Genomic DNA, 15,456 nt, shown 5'->3' with positions numbered 1-15,456 from the left:
TATTTCCTCAGATTAAGGCTTATGCACATAACAAATTTTAATAGTTTTGGCGGCATTCAGGTTTTTAGTTTCTTACTGACTGTGTTGTATAAATAAAGGACTAATTTCTCAGCTGAAAAGTTTATTAGTAATTCAGAGGGGTTTAAGGTAGGAATAACCAAGAACTGCTTAAAATGGCAGGTAACCATTCTACCAGATAAATGGAAATTCCACGGTACCGGGAACCATGTCTAGTTCACTCACAAATTCCTGGTGGCTGCCTGGCACCTATTTCTCACACTGAATTAAAATGAGGTCCTTTGAAGTATTTTTAGAATCATTATAGCCTCAATGCTTTCATGCAAACCCTATTTCTGGTCATTATTCTTATAATTCTTATATTCAAGTGATGATTATAAGAATAATTTCCTGTAGTCTCTCTTCTTCCCAGTTTCCTACAACTGCCATGTTCCTTCTCTGCTTAAAAACTATTTTCAGAATAAAGTTTAAAATTAAGTTGCCATTTAAAACCTTTAAAGATATTCCCCTAACCTATTCCATTGTCTTACTACATTATCTATGCTCTGAATATGATACACATTTTTATCTCTAATGCCTTTGGTTTGTATTATTTCTTCATCCTGGAATGTCCTGTCTTCTTTCTTCGTAATGTCACTTCCTCTGGAAGATTTGTTTCCCTCCATCGAATTTATTATTCTCTCTTCTGAGAGTATAACATGATTTAAAAATGAGCTGCGGAATCAGACTTTTCAGATCTTCAAATACAGATTCTACCACCTCACTGTCTGAGTTCCTTATCTAATCTGGCCATAATGGCACCTACATACAGGGTTTTAATGAGGATTAAATGAATTAATACATGTAAACATACACTGCATTAAAGAACTAGCTAATATTACTCCTATAAACCCTACTTATGTATAGAGAATTATTAGTTGTATATGAGCATCTCTGCTCTGAAAATATGAAACTACTTCTGTAGACATTCAACCCACCTGTGATAATTCAGTTTTGACCTCTAAACTGCTATTCCCCTGGAAAAGACTACTCCAACTTCCTCTAATCTTTGCTTTTGCTAAGATCCAGTCTGAATTCCGTATACAAAGTTAGAATCTGGGCACTGCCCCTTCTCTAGCCTCAACTTTCAGTACCTCTTTGCGCCTTCCTAATCAGAACCATGTGGTTTCCTTTAGATTTTTGGTTACAATGTGCCATTAGACTCTAAGCTTTCTGGGATGTAGTACTGTTTTATTCACCATTGTATCTTTAGCATCTGTATCAGTTGTTGGTACAAAACAAATGGAAGTGTGAACTGTGCTTTCTACACTGGGAATGGCCTCCCCACCCCACATTTACCAGTGAATGCTCATTTTACAAGACAGCTTAAGAGTTATTTTAATCCATGAATCTTTTTTCAACACCTTACAAATAAGACCATCCACTGTATTGTGTTTCCTCATTATATCTTGTAAAGACTCCTCTATCAGGTATATCATCTTAATGAATTATTAGATTATGAGCTCTTTCAGAGTCTGTCATTAATGGAATCATCACTGCTTGGCTGTAGTAGTAAATTTCACTGATTATGATGTAGTAGTAACTGGCTATTCCTTCCATATAAGATGCACAGTGCTGGGTTACTGACATTTCAGGAACGGTGATAAATTTGCATTTGACATTCTCCCCTAGTCTCTCTGAACAACATGCATTTGCAGATGTGGAATTTTTGCCTCAATGTAAAATGAGTTGACCTTCATGTATACAAAACCAGACACGCCTTGGCTTCATTAATTCCACTCTCCAACAAACAGTTGCAAACAGGTACAAAGCAATACTTACTTACTACAGACATTTTCATATAGTTACAGGCCAATTAATTTCTAACCTAGTTCTGTAACTGGACCTTGATGTTTATTATAGTCATATCACTATTCTAAATAAAAGAAAGTCCAGAGAGAAAATGTAAACAAATTCCACCTTAAAAATGCCTAACAACTAGCACACTCAAGATGGCTACAAAAAGAAAAGAAAAATTGTACAAACACCTGTCTTCTTTACCTCTAGACACTAATCTAATCTACCTCAAGACCTGATAAGGAAAAAGACTAAGATTCACTCACTTAAAGCTTATATTAATTGGCAATGTCCCTAATCATTAAAGATATGGAGGAAGAATAATGAAAAATTGTTTTTTTTACTAATGCAAAATTAACAACAATACCTCGACCCCCATTAAATATACAGATGCCACCATCTCTTCCATCATGGATTTTATTTCTTCTTAGTGTAGGATTACTATCTGTCTTAATCCAGACTCCAGCCATTGCATTGTCAAATATTTCATTGTCTTCTATACAGCCTAGACCTATAAGTACAGAATTTTAGGTTATGTTATTTGGAAAGTATAGCTCTAAAGACAATTAGCAATAAGGAAAAAATATAAGATTAAACATACCAGAATTATAAACCAGAATTCCACCATTTTGTCCTCCCCAGATTTTGTTGCGTCTAATTTTGGGGTTGCTTCCAGTCCTATGGATACAATAGAAAATAATGCCATCTTAACTGCTTCTACTCCCATATCCCATGTTATGTTAGGTAACCGTGAAAAAATTTATATTAATCACAGTAAGAATAAGTATACAATGGAGTGTCTTTCCAGATGCTCTGAGAAATTTGTCGGTAAAGACACTGGTGTAATTTTGCTTAATTCTATTTCCAACAGAATATACTTAGCTATAGATTATATTATTACTATAGAGCCTCCTAATCTATAAACTACACTGAGGAGGGTAGATTAAGTGACTACTATTATTGTATACTCACCTCATATATAAAATGAAGGGCTGAATTATAAGTACTACTACAGTTTCTAAAACTTAAAATACAGGAAAGAGGGGTGTAAAAAACTAATACTCTTACAGAAATAGTGTAAAAAGAGAAGCTCACATTTACTGAGTGCCTACAACATGCCAGGTATAGCTCACAAGTATTTTTATATAGCTGCCTACTTTCCAAGTATGATAGAGTACACTGGCAACTATGACTGTTACAGTGGATGACAGAATAGTGGAAACGTGCTCCTATGGCGGGCATATGTGCCACTGGCTGGTTCAAGAAAAGCTATATTCTGACAATTTAAGCCAAGCATGTGGTAAGAGCATGAATATATATACAAAAGGAGGAATAAAAGTTGAGCATTAAATAAACAAGGGAAGTTCTTTTACATACCCCACATATTCCCACCGAATTCCCTCCCAAAAGAAAGCCAAATGTGAAAAATGTTTACCTTATCTGAACCCCTGAATACATATGATTATAGATATCATTGTCCTCTAGCACTCCATGTCCATTGTCATAAAAATATACACCAACCTAAAATTTAAAAAAAAAAAATTGTTTTCAAATGACAAAAAAAGTTTATAAAACAATCTATTTCCCATGTAAAAATCCAAAATAATTTTACCTGCTTTCCACTATGTATCCTGTTTCTTCTCAGTACTGGAGTGCTGCCTGTTGTCACCCAGACCCCAGCCAGAGTATTACTATAAACTTCATTCTCTTCTATTACGCCTTGTCCTTTCTCATGCTAAATAAAAATTACATTGATACAATATATATCTTTTAGAAACAAGTAGTTTATAGTATGTTCCCCCCTTTAAAAACAGTTATGATAAAAAAAATTTCAATTTTTATTTTTTCACCTGAATGAGGTAGTAACATTGCTTTTGTGCAGCCTCTACCTGAGTTTAAGCTCTGTAAGTTTTTATACTGTTCTTTATGTGATTTTGTACTTTTAAGCTTCTTATTTCATTCTAAGATATATAACAAACTGAAGGTCTCTCATTTAGTAAGCTAACAGCTATTTCAAATTACTGGTGAAATCATTCAAAATAAGATCTCAGGTTACTAAAATACTTATTTTTATTTAGAGCAGAAGACTTAAGACTGAGATTTAGAACTGAAAATAAAAATCAGAATCATACCTGGCATTACACAAGGACCCTTTTGAAATTTCCTACATTTTCTCACTTGAATCTGTTATAACAGTTCCAGATACACCATGGTAACAGAAGGTGTAGGACCAATATGTGGTTTGAAAATCTTGTAAGATGCTCAATTATGTTTTAGGATAAATTCAAATGAAAAACTGACTTTTCAAAAATATTCAGAAATATTCAAGTCTAGTATTATTAGTACTTTCACTGATACTATAAAATTTACTTACTACTTTTAGAAAATTTCAGACTCCCAGCACAGTCACACCAACAAAACTCCAGGGTAAAATTGGAACTCAGCCAATCGATGGTTTTGAGAGGTCAGCCCATAATATCAATTATAATTAAAGACTTTAATAAAAAAAGGTATATTCTCTATGCCTAAACTCAGTCAGTTGACTGAATTTTACAGAACACTACACATACTATGTAAGTCATTCATATACTGGCAGGGAGAACAAGAGTGTTATTTATTGTATAAATATTAAAGACAGTCATAAACTCATACTCTGAAAGCTAAATATGGCCTACTCAAGGCTAGATATAATTCTGTCCTCATCCATGCCATGAGGCATGACATTCTAGAACTATATTAATTGACTTACCACATAAATCCCACCATGTTGACCATCATGAATTTTGTTATGTCGAACAATTGGACAACTGTTTGTCCTAATCTGAATTCCTGCTAATGCATTGCCTATTTAAAAATAAAAGTTACAATGTCAACATATGGAGCTTCATGGAACACAGTAAGAATTTTACATCACTACATGGTAGTCAAAATTTTTAGAATTTTAGGAAAAGCACAATTTTGTGAAATATGTCATATTCACAAAGATATTTATGGTTTGAGAGCATTAAAAAACAAAACTAAGGGAACTAGGAGTATAAAAAGAAAAACTGTAGGCAGTATAGGCATAAGAGTTTGGAGTAGAGACTCTGAAGCCAGGCTGCCAAGTAAGGAATCCCAGGAATTCTACCTTCCTGTGTGACTTTAAGTTATTTAACTTCATTGTATCTTTGTTTCCCAATCAGTAAGTGGAGATATTTAACAGTGTCTACTTCATAAGGTTTATGTAAATATTATCCAGGTAAGTAGCAGCAAAAGAGAAAGCCCATGAACATACCTGTGTCTAGCACACACACATCTAATGGTCTACTGAATTTGTATCTCAAAAAGTTTTAATGAGGAATAAGTATTTCCCCTTTATAGTTTTTTTTTTTTTTTTTAAAGATTTTACTTATTTACTTGAGAGTCAGAGAGTGAGTGAGAAGCAGACTCCCCACTGAGCAGAGCTCACTGTGGGGTTTGATCCCAGGTCTCAAGGATCATGATGGGAGCCAAAGGCAGACATTTAATCAACTGAGCCACCAGGCACCCCCACCCCTACGTTTACAATTAGTACCAAAGTGAAAAAAGAGTGAATCTAAGGAAAGTGCATACTCCCGCAGACTAAGGTCTTATTTGTATTTTCATCACTGGTATCTAGTATAGTTCCTGGTAAACACTGGGTACCCATTAAATGTTAAGTGAATAGTGACTAATAAGTAAATAAACATCACAAGTAATCTTTACTGAGAATTTAAAGAAATTGGATCACCACTTCTTGGAGGGTTTCAAAGTGGTCCATTTTGCTAATGTCAGGAAGACAGACCAAGCTCCAAAATTTTATAGAACAAAACATTCTTACCATAAATGTCATTTCCTTCAATAAGGCCTCGTCCATCACCAAAGATGTAAACTCCCCCTTGATTTCCATTAAATATAGAATTCCCCCTATAATTATGATAAATGATAAAAAATAAACCTCTATTCAGTGAAAGCTTATTTAACACAATCAACTACAGGGCCACTCATACTCATGGTACCTTAAAAAATTATTTACCTTCTAGGGGTCATAGTTTCCTAATCTGTAAAACAAGGGACTCAGACTAGATGATTTCTAAGTTCCTTTGTTTTCTTTCTAAAACCGAACGCTTAAAAGAGCCACCTAGTATTTGAGACAAAGTAACATTCTTAAAAATTCCCCTCAAAATAGCTGATACATTTAGAACTTTTTTCTTTTTTTTAGCTGATCTAGACACATATGCTGAATATTAACAAGATGGAAATCTCATAATCTACTTTCATAAAACCAGTGGAAAATAAAACTTGGCAATTAAAAATAATTCATTGTTACTGATTAAATTATAATAGTTCTGGTTCTACAGTCTTAGCCAACAGACTGGATCTGTTTGTTTCCTTACTGCAGCCAGAGGGAATGGTAGGAACTATTAAAGAAAAGTGATGGCCTGAAGTTCTGACTTTTTGTTATTTTTGATCTGTCCAAGAATCTTTGAGTTAATTACTTTCCTGAGTTATGCTATCTGCAGACTCTCAGACAAAAAAAAGAGAAGACAAGGTCATTCATGTTCCAAGAAAAGAACATGGCCCTATACACTCATTTATAATGCAGTTTGATAAACTTAAAATCATAATAACATTTGCAACTGTTCATAAAAGAATATTTTGCATGACTTAGATCACTAAAAAACAAACAGAACACCCAAAAATAAATGCAACAGCTTTGCTCATTCAGACGCATAGACATTTACTAGGAAGATCTATTTTGCAGTGGTCAGGTGTCTAGGAAAAATAGTTAAGAGTTAAAGCTTGACTTTTCATATAACATAAAAAGTAAAAAAGTAATTTCCATCCATAATTATATATAATTACCTTATTGTTGGGTCACTATTTGAGGTAATCCATACACCTGCAAAGTTGTTTGCATAGATTTTATTCTCTATGAATTGTCCTCTTCCTTTTTCATGCACATATATTCCTCCAGTCTGCCCATGATGAATTTCACATCTAACGACTGTGGGGTTAGCATAGGCTTTTACTTCAAAGCCTGCTATTCTGTTTCTGTGTATGTTGCAACTTTCAAAGTAACCCTGAAAAATACAGAAATCAAACTGAAGGTAAGACTACTTCCCAAAAAGAAATGACATTTTAAAAAAATGACCTTTTTACTGTATGCCTCAAAATTAAGTATCAGAAATGTTCAAGGTTAAAAATAAAACAGATACACACTAAATTTCAAATGATAAAAGAGATTTAATTTTGGTGAAACAGAGAATCACAATTCTTCTCAGTCTGAGTATATGCAAAGCCAGGGAAGAAAACAAGGGAAAGATTTATCTAATAAATGCAAATAAATACTATCACCCAATAAATATACACATCCTTTGACAAAGATTTATTGAGTCTTAAAAAAAAAAAAAAAAAACTCTTAGAGATTTAAAAATGTCCCAAGAAAACAAATTCTAAAAAGGTGACCTAAGGACATAATCAGAGACTACAGAAAAAGACACAGAAAATAATGTTCACTTTAGCCCAATAACAGGGAATGGACTAACTTGTATTCATGCTTTACATCTATCGTGTTAAATAAAAGAAACAGTATATTCTTAAAAGATAGTAGATATTAAGTATGGTCTCAATTTTATTTCAAGAAAATACAATGAAAAATAAAACAAAAATATGAAGGTGTGATTATCTGAGAAATATGATAGATTGCTTTTGTATCTTTTATACTTCTATGAATTTCTTAAATTTTCTGTAATGGACAGACTTATTTTGTAATGATAATAAGTTACTGTAATACTGATATCCTAAATTCTCAGATTCAATCAAGACTAATTTTTTTTTTTTTTTAAAGATTGATTTATTTGACAAATAGAGCAAAAGAGTGAGCAAGAGGGGGCACAACCAGGGTTCAATCCCAGGACTCTGGGATCATGATCAGAGCCAAAGGCAGACACACTCAGCTGACTGAGCCACCCAGGCACCTCCAATCAAGACTAAATATTAAGGGGGGGGGGGGAGATATTCCCAAAATGGCACTTGTAAAAGCCACTTCAACTTCTGGTCTATTTCCCTTCAAAAACTGAATATGCTCTCCTTTCTTTAAATTCCCTTTAAGTACTAAGTATTTTCTTATGGTACCTCTATGTAATGCTTTGTACTGTTCCTGTTTATTTGTTATGTCCATTCCTCCCTGATCCTAAGCTTCTGTATAGAAAGGATTATATTAAGTGCTGTTGTATCTATATAAGACTTCACATATAGCAAAAGCAGGAATTCATTACTTTCTGCAAAATCTAGTGAAGGTTAAAAACAGGATATAATTGTGATACTCAAGTTTACTACATTACTTAACTCTTTAAGAAAACAGACCTCTGAGTAATATTCAAAAGTAGTTTCTGGTTTCATTTTCCACAAAGAACAAATTATCTGCAACTTTTTCATATATGGATTACATTAAAAATAGCTACTCTGGGGTGCCTGGGTGGCTCAGTCACCCAGGTAGTTTTGGCTTGGGTCATGATCTCAGGGTCCTGGGAGCTAGCCCCACAAGGGCTCCCTGTTCTGTGGGGAGCCTGCTTCTCCCTGTCCCTCTGCCTGTTGCTCTCCCTCCTTGTGCTCTACCAAAGTATTTTGTTTGTTTTAAAAAATTGTATTTATTTATTAGACAGAAAGAGACAGAGTAGAAAGGGAACAAGTGGGGGAGTGGGAGAGGAAGAAGTAGGCTTCCTGCCGAGCAGGGAGCCTGATGTGGGGTTCCATCACAATATTTGTTTGTGGAGTAGTAAGTTTATTTAATTTTGGGGTGCAGTCAATCAGACCCATTTGGTTCCTGTTCAAGGCCGTAATCTCCAACTTAATATTTTAAGGGTAATAAAATTATTTCAGTCTTCTCACACTACTTAATGGCTTCATTTCATAATCTGCTCAGAATGTGGCAAGGAAAGGTATGCTGCTTATTGGGTTTCCAAAATTACTTCAGTAACAGGCACTGTCACGTCTTGACTATATTGCAACTATACTTTCCAAGTACACAGTACTGCAAGTATACTTTGCTATGTATTGACTAAAAATGATTCAAATGTAGGGATGCTCTATTTTCTCTAGATTTTGATTTTGTATAGTTAAGACAGTCCACTAGATCCAATTTACTAAGGCAAACAGCAGCCTCTCTCCTCAATTTCCCTTATCCAAAGTCCCCCACTTTTAATTCTTCTGGCTGACTCTTTTTATTTAACTCTTTTTTTTTTTTTATTAAAAAAATTTTTTTTTTATTTGACAGACAGAGATCATAAGTAGGCAGAGAGGCAGGCAGAGAGAGAGGTGGAAGCACCTCCCCGCTGAGCAGAGAGCCCGATGCGGGGCTCAATCCCAGGACCCTGAGATTGTGACCTGAGCCGAAGGCAGAGGCTTAACCCACTGAGCCACCCAGGCGCCCCACCTCTATATTTTTAAATTAAGATCTGTATTGCTATATCTTGAGTTTGCAGTTTTAGGTGATGTCTATTCATTTTCTATTATGGAAAGTAAGAATTTAGCTCTATCTCCTATCACACACATTCACACTGTATCCTTCCAATATAGTGATAGCACAATTTTGGTTATATTAGTGTGCTATTCATAGCTGAGTCATAAAGTATAAGTATATATTCTTTGCTGTACAACTTTTTATATTAAAGTTGGTAATTATGTTATTCTCCTCCTTTGCTTAGGCCCCTACTGATAATTCTATTCTAAACTCACTACCAGTTGTAAAACAACTCAACATATTTATGTTCACATCAGGTTTACCAATTTATCTTCCTGAACATAAAGGTTTTTTTTTTTTTTTTAAAAGATTTTACTATTTACTTGAGAGAGAGAGAGGGAGAGAGAGTGAATGTGAGAGAGAGCATGAGTGGGGAGGAGAGAGAGAAGCGGGGCTTCCCACTGAGCACAGAGCCTGACGTGGGGCTCAATCCCAAGACTCTGAAATCATGACCTGAGCTGAAGGCAGATGCTTAACTGACTGAGCCACCCAGGTGCCCCATAAATATAAGGTTTTATAATTTGCTCTAATCTGTAATGGTGGGCTTGGTAATAGGCAACTAGCCATTTACCATGTTGTAATTTAAAGGTTAAAAATGTTCCTTAATTCCATCAAAGTTTGGAACCCGTATCTTTTAAGATAACATTTAAGAAAAGAAAGCAGTAAAAACCATTTTTTTTCTTCATGTTCTTTCTTTAAAAAAGTAAACTCTACTCCCAACGTGGGGCTCAAACTCATGACCCTGAGATCAAGAGTCACACGATCCACCGACTGAGCCAGCCAGGTGTCCCACTTTTCATGCTTTTAAAACCAGAAGCCCCTACATTGCCAAACGGTCATTTTACCACATTCAGACAGAACAGTTTTATAATTTTACAAGGAAACCGATCTCTTGTTATGGGTTTAGAATTCAGTTAATGCAATTTTAAGCTGTTTAAAAAATATATTATTTATTTATTTATTTTTGAGAAAGAGAGAGAGTGCGAGTGCAAGAGAGGGAATAAAAGCAGGGGGAGTGGGAGAAGGAGAAGCAGGCTTCCTGAGGAAGCCCGGTGTGGGGCTCGAACCTGGGATCATGACCTGAGCCAAAGGTAGATGCCTAACAACTGAGCCACCCAGGCATCCCAAGGTAAGTTTTAATAAAATGTATTCATTTTAAGAGATGCTTTTAGTGTAAAATGTCATAGTAATTCAGAAATGTAAGCAGGATATAGACAGAATTCTACTCTGCCTTGTAAGATGCAAACCATGAAAATTCCAATGTATATTAACAAAACTCCAAAAGCAGGGTTTTTTTTTTTTTTAAGATTTTATTTACTTGAGAGACAGTAGGGCGTTGGGACAGAGGAAAAAAGAGAGGAGCTCCCTACTGAGCAAGGAGCCCAATGCTGGGCTCAATCCTGGGACCGTAAGATTATGACCTGGCCTGAAGGAAGACACTTAGACTGAGCCACCCAGGAGCCACCTAGGTGTCCCAAGCCCTTATTTTAAATATAGAATAAGCTCTTAGCAATTTGGTATCTTTTGATAGGACAGAAATGGTTTTTCTGGGGTCATCCAATAAAATGTTTTCCCCAAGTAACTGAAGGTTCTCATAAGCCCAGCTAATGATCTTTAAGGTGATCAGATCTAGTGGCATGAACAGAACATGGAAAGGAAACACTCCCACAATATTATTTTCAGAGAAATAACACAGGCACAAGAAGTAAATGTGAGCAAAAATGTACACTAATGTGCAATTTTTATCCTCTAAAACTTATGCTTCCTATTTAAGTGAGGCTATTCAAAGCAAAGGAAAATGAAAGGCTAGAGAGGCAGCGACATTTCAATATAGATAATCTGTCATCTGTCAATCTGTCATGTGTTAAATTCATAAATTTAGAAGGTCTCCAATTTGGCACTGCTATGGCATTCTAATTATATTTTACAAAAATAACACTCTGCAATAGATTCAATATTAAACAAAGATTTCTGGGAACTTGTGAACAATGATAGAAAAATTGTTTTTAGGAACGAGACTGGCATTGTCATTATGTGAAAGAAAGAAAAAAGAAAGAATCCCCATCTTTTATTTTTTTCTTTCTTTCTTTTCTTTTCTTTTTTTTTTTTTTAAAGAATCCCCCTCTTTTAAAGATGCATGCTAAAATATTTACAGAGAAAATGATGATGTCCAGGATTTGCTTCAAAATAATCTAGAGAGTAGAGAAGACAGTAAAGAGTGGTTAAATATAGATGAAATAAAACTGGCCATGAATTGATAGCTGTTGAAGATGGAGACTGCGTACATGGGGATTCATTCACTATACTATTCTCTTTTTTATGTATGTTAGAAAAATTCTGTAAAACAAAATACATTAAAAATTAGGGATTAAAAACCACACTGTGGGGGGAAAAAAACAAGACAAAACTATGGACACATAGTAAGGGGCACAGATTTGAGGAAATCACATAAAACTTAAAGAACAAAGCAATACATAGCCAAGTTTCCAAAGAACATATGGACAAGAAAACCAGCAAAACAACACAAGGTCAACAATAACAGAAACCTACATTATGGATACTGAAGTAGAAAAGCAAATCATCACAAGAAAAAAAAAAAAAAAAACAAGATAATCTCAGACAAAAATCAAAATGATCTCCTTGTCAGCCACATTTAATGCTAGAAATATAAACAGGACTACAAAATGTAGAGGGGGAAAAAAGTATAATCAAAATTATGTATATTGGGGCTCCTGGGTGGCTTAGTTGGTCAAAGCGACTGCCTTTAGCTCAGGTCACGATCCTGGAGTCCCAGGATCCAGTCCCACATCTGGGCTCCCTGCTTGGCAGGGAGTCTGCTTCTCCTGCTGACTTTTCTACACTCGTGCTCTCTCTCTCATTCTCCCTCTCCCAAATAAATAAATAAAATCTTAAAAATATATATGTATATTGAGCCAAGTTAAAAAGTAATAGATAGCCATTCTCAAATGGCAAGAATTCAAGCTACAATACCTATAAATCATTCTTTTAAAAATAAGCAAATAATGAATGGCTAGATGAGAAAATTCAGCCATACAAAGAATTAATCAAAATAAAAAAAATTCACCTGTACCCCTGGGGATAAAAATACATTTTATGTTTATTAAAAAAAATTAAAAAAATAAAAAAATTCAGCAATGAAGTTATTATTGTAAAAGGACTAAAGGTAAACAAATACAGAATAAATATTGACCAATAACTATAGGAATGTAAAAGTTATAAACCTTTATGTAAGACAAGTTAAGAACAAAGGGGTGCCTAGGTGGTCCAGTTGTTAAGAGTCTGCCTTCAGCCCAGAACATGATCCCAGGGCACTGGGATCGAGCCCCAAATCAGGATCCCTGCTCAGCAGGAAGCCTGCTTCTCCCTCTCCCACTCCCACTGCTTGTGTTCCATCTCTTGCTGTGTGTCTCTGTCAAATAAATAAATAAAATCTTAAAAAAAAAAGTTAAGAATTTAAGTGATGGGATGGAGACAGGCTGAAATATAAAGTGCTTAATTTCTCATTTTTCACAGGGGAAGTTCATACTTCAAAGTTAAACATGAAGCTAACAATGACAAATGCTAGTCGTGCCCTAGTGATGTCCTAGAGGTGTCCTTTATACTTGTGCATGTAGTATTTTTACATAAACAATTCTTAAAAATAAAAGAGTACAAAACCTTTTATGATTCATTCTTATGAATTTAGAAATTTACATTTTAAGTATCTCAACAGGAGATAAAAAGGAACAAAAATTCAGAGAATAAATATGTATATTTAAAGAAAGTAGACAGTAGAGAGACTAGTTTTAAATGTTTATTCTGATATTCTTTAAAGTTCTACAGAAAAGAAAGCAGAATTTTAAAAAGATTATCTTCAGTGATGTTATACTACCAATCATGGGCTGTCAACACAAAGAAGACAAGCCAAAAGAATACCTAAAATGGGAAGAATATTCTACCAAAGGATTTTAAAGGGTTGTGTCACAATACTAAAACAGATGATAGGCCCAAGACGTTAGATTTGAATTTTCATCCTTCCCTTATAAATCTGTAATGCTTTGGCTCAGGTCATGATCTCAGGGTCCTGGAATTGAGCCCCATACTGGGCTCTCTGCTCAGTGGGGAGCCTGCTTCTTCCCCCACCACTGCCTGCCTCTCTGCCTATTTGTGATCTCTCTGTCAAATAAATAAATAAAATCTTTAAAAAATATATGATACTTTGGGGCAAAGTCTAAGAGCGACACAGGCAAAGAAATACTAGCATAGTATAGTGCCATTACAAAACAAGAGAGCCAATAGGAACTATAGCTAATACAGGCCTCTAAGGGAGGGGAGATTTTCAAGATTCTTATGTTTTGACATCCTCCATACCTTTGCCTTCCAGACTATAATACCCATGCTCCCTACTTCTTGGGAAAAAAGAAGTACAATGTGCCATGAAATGTCAATTTCTTTATTTCAGCTGGAGGGGGGGGCAAGTGGTCATCTCCACTCTGCTTTCTTTTTATTATATTTATTTATTTTCCCCCCACTCTGCTTTCTTACTGATAGGTCCAAGCTACAGCCTACTTTTTTAATTTTTATTTTATTTTTTTATTTTTTAAAGATTTTATTTATTTATTTGACAGAGATCACAAGTAGGTGGAGAGGCAGGCAGAGAGAGAGAGGAGGAAGCAGGCTCCCCACTGAGCAGAGAGCCCAATGTGGGGCTCGATCCCAGGACCCTGGGTTATGACCTGAGCCAAAGGGAGAGGCTTTAACCCACTGAGCCACCCAGACGCCCCTACTTTTTAAAATTTTTTAAGAGAGACCACATGAGCGTGCGTAGGGGTGGGGAGTGGCAGAAGGAGAGGGAGAGAGAGAATCTTTTTTTTTTTTTTTTTTAAGGATTTTATTTATTCATGACAAACAGAGAGAGAGAGAAGCAAAGGAAGAGGGAGACGCATAGTTACTGTGCAGCAGGGAGCCCGATGCGAAACTTGATCCCAGGATCCCCAGATCACAACCTGATGACTAAGCCACCAGGCACCCAAGAGAGAAAATCTTAAGCGGACTCTGTGCTAAGTGCAGAGCCTGATGTAGGCTCAATTTCATGACCCTGAGATCATGACCTGAGCAGAAATCAGGAGTTAGATGTTTAACCAAATAAAATGTAGGCATACCCCAAGCCTACATTTTTTTTTTAAAGATTTTATTTATTTATTTGACAGACAGAGATCACAAGTAGGCACAGAGGCAGACAGAAAGAGAGGGAAGCAGGCTCCCCGCTGAGCAGAGAGCCGGATGTGGGGCTCGATCCCAGGACTCTGGGACCATGACCTGAGCTGAAGGCAGAGGCTTTAACCCACTGAGCCACCCAGGCACCCCCCAAGCCTACATTTTAAGTGAACTGTGCTTCTCAGGTTCCAAGTACCCCAGGAATATGATGGCATTAGGTGGCTAAAACTACTTAGATCTAATCAGAACTTCATAGAGGAGTACTCCCTCTTGGTCTAGTTTAGTTTTAAAAAAGGATTCTACATTAAGGTTTTAGGCACAAACAACAAAAATTTAAAAAGTTTTCTTCATTAACTGACAATCTGTATATGTGAATCCAACAATCCCCTGTTGCCTGATTCATAGAATAGCAATAAAACTTCACCACAAGGAGGTTTCAGAAAAGTTAAAAAAAAAAATTAAAAACCAAAACCAAAAACAAAAGAAAACAAACCCCCCCCCAAACCCAAAACTTCAGCACAATCCTGTTTGGCCACCATACCATCACCTCCTCACCCATCTCTAACTCCCTAACAAAAAATGTTGCCGAAGTTGTAACAGGACTTGAAAATTGCCTCAATGAAGATTAGCCATTAAATGAAAAGAATACCTGAACAGACACCAAAGAGCATTATTTTGAAATAGTGGCCTAAAAGAGCTAAAAAAGTTGCATCTCTTGAAACTTGTGTAAAATGACACAATAGTACTTAAAATATAGTATCATCCATAAACATGCCTAATTAATCACTGTGTTGAGTTTTAGAACTGATATTACCATTATATCTCTTACTAAAATTCTGCCAAAAAAATTTTAAGAGGAATAA

At 35.5% G+C, this 15,456-nt stretch overlaps 1 protein-coding gene across 2 annotated transcripts in view; it reads right to left on the bottom strand.

Moving 5' to 3' along the window:
• FBXO11 (F-box protein 11) overlaps positions 1 to 15,456 on the bottom strand; it is an 88,707-nt gene that overhangs the window by 3,369 nt on the left and 69,882 nt on the right. For both annotated transcript variants that reach the window (XM_082746786.1, XM_082746787.1), the window contains exons 12-18: positions 6,718 to 6,935; positions 5,693 to 5,778; positions 4,604 to 4,698; positions 3,467 to 3,589; positions 3,290 to 3,375; positions 2,456 to 2,532; positions 2,222 to 2,365 (exon numbers count right to left, since the gene is read on the bottom strand). In XM_082746786.1, coding sequence (XP_082602912.1) covers positions 2,222 to 2,365; positions 2,456 to 2,532; positions 3,290 to 3,375; positions 3,467 to 3,589; positions 4,604 to 4,698; positions 5,693 to 5,778; positions 6,718 to 6,935 — 829 coding nt within the window. The remainder of the gene's footprint in view (positions 1 to 2,221; positions 2,366 to 2,455; positions 2,533 to 3,289; positions 3,376 to 3,466; positions 3,590 to 4,603; positions 4,699 to 5,692; positions 5,779 to 6,717; positions 6,936 to 15,456) is intronic.

Source organism: Mustela nivalis (assembly GCF_964662115.1).
Source record: "Mustela nivalis genome assembly, chromosome: 8".
Classification (NCBI taxonomy): Eukaryota; Metazoa; Chordata; class Mammalia; order Carnivora; family Mustelidae; genus Mustela; species Mustela nivalis.
The sequence above is the reverse complement of the archived record's forward strand: the minus strand, read 5'-3'. Positions and strand labels throughout refer to the sequence as shown.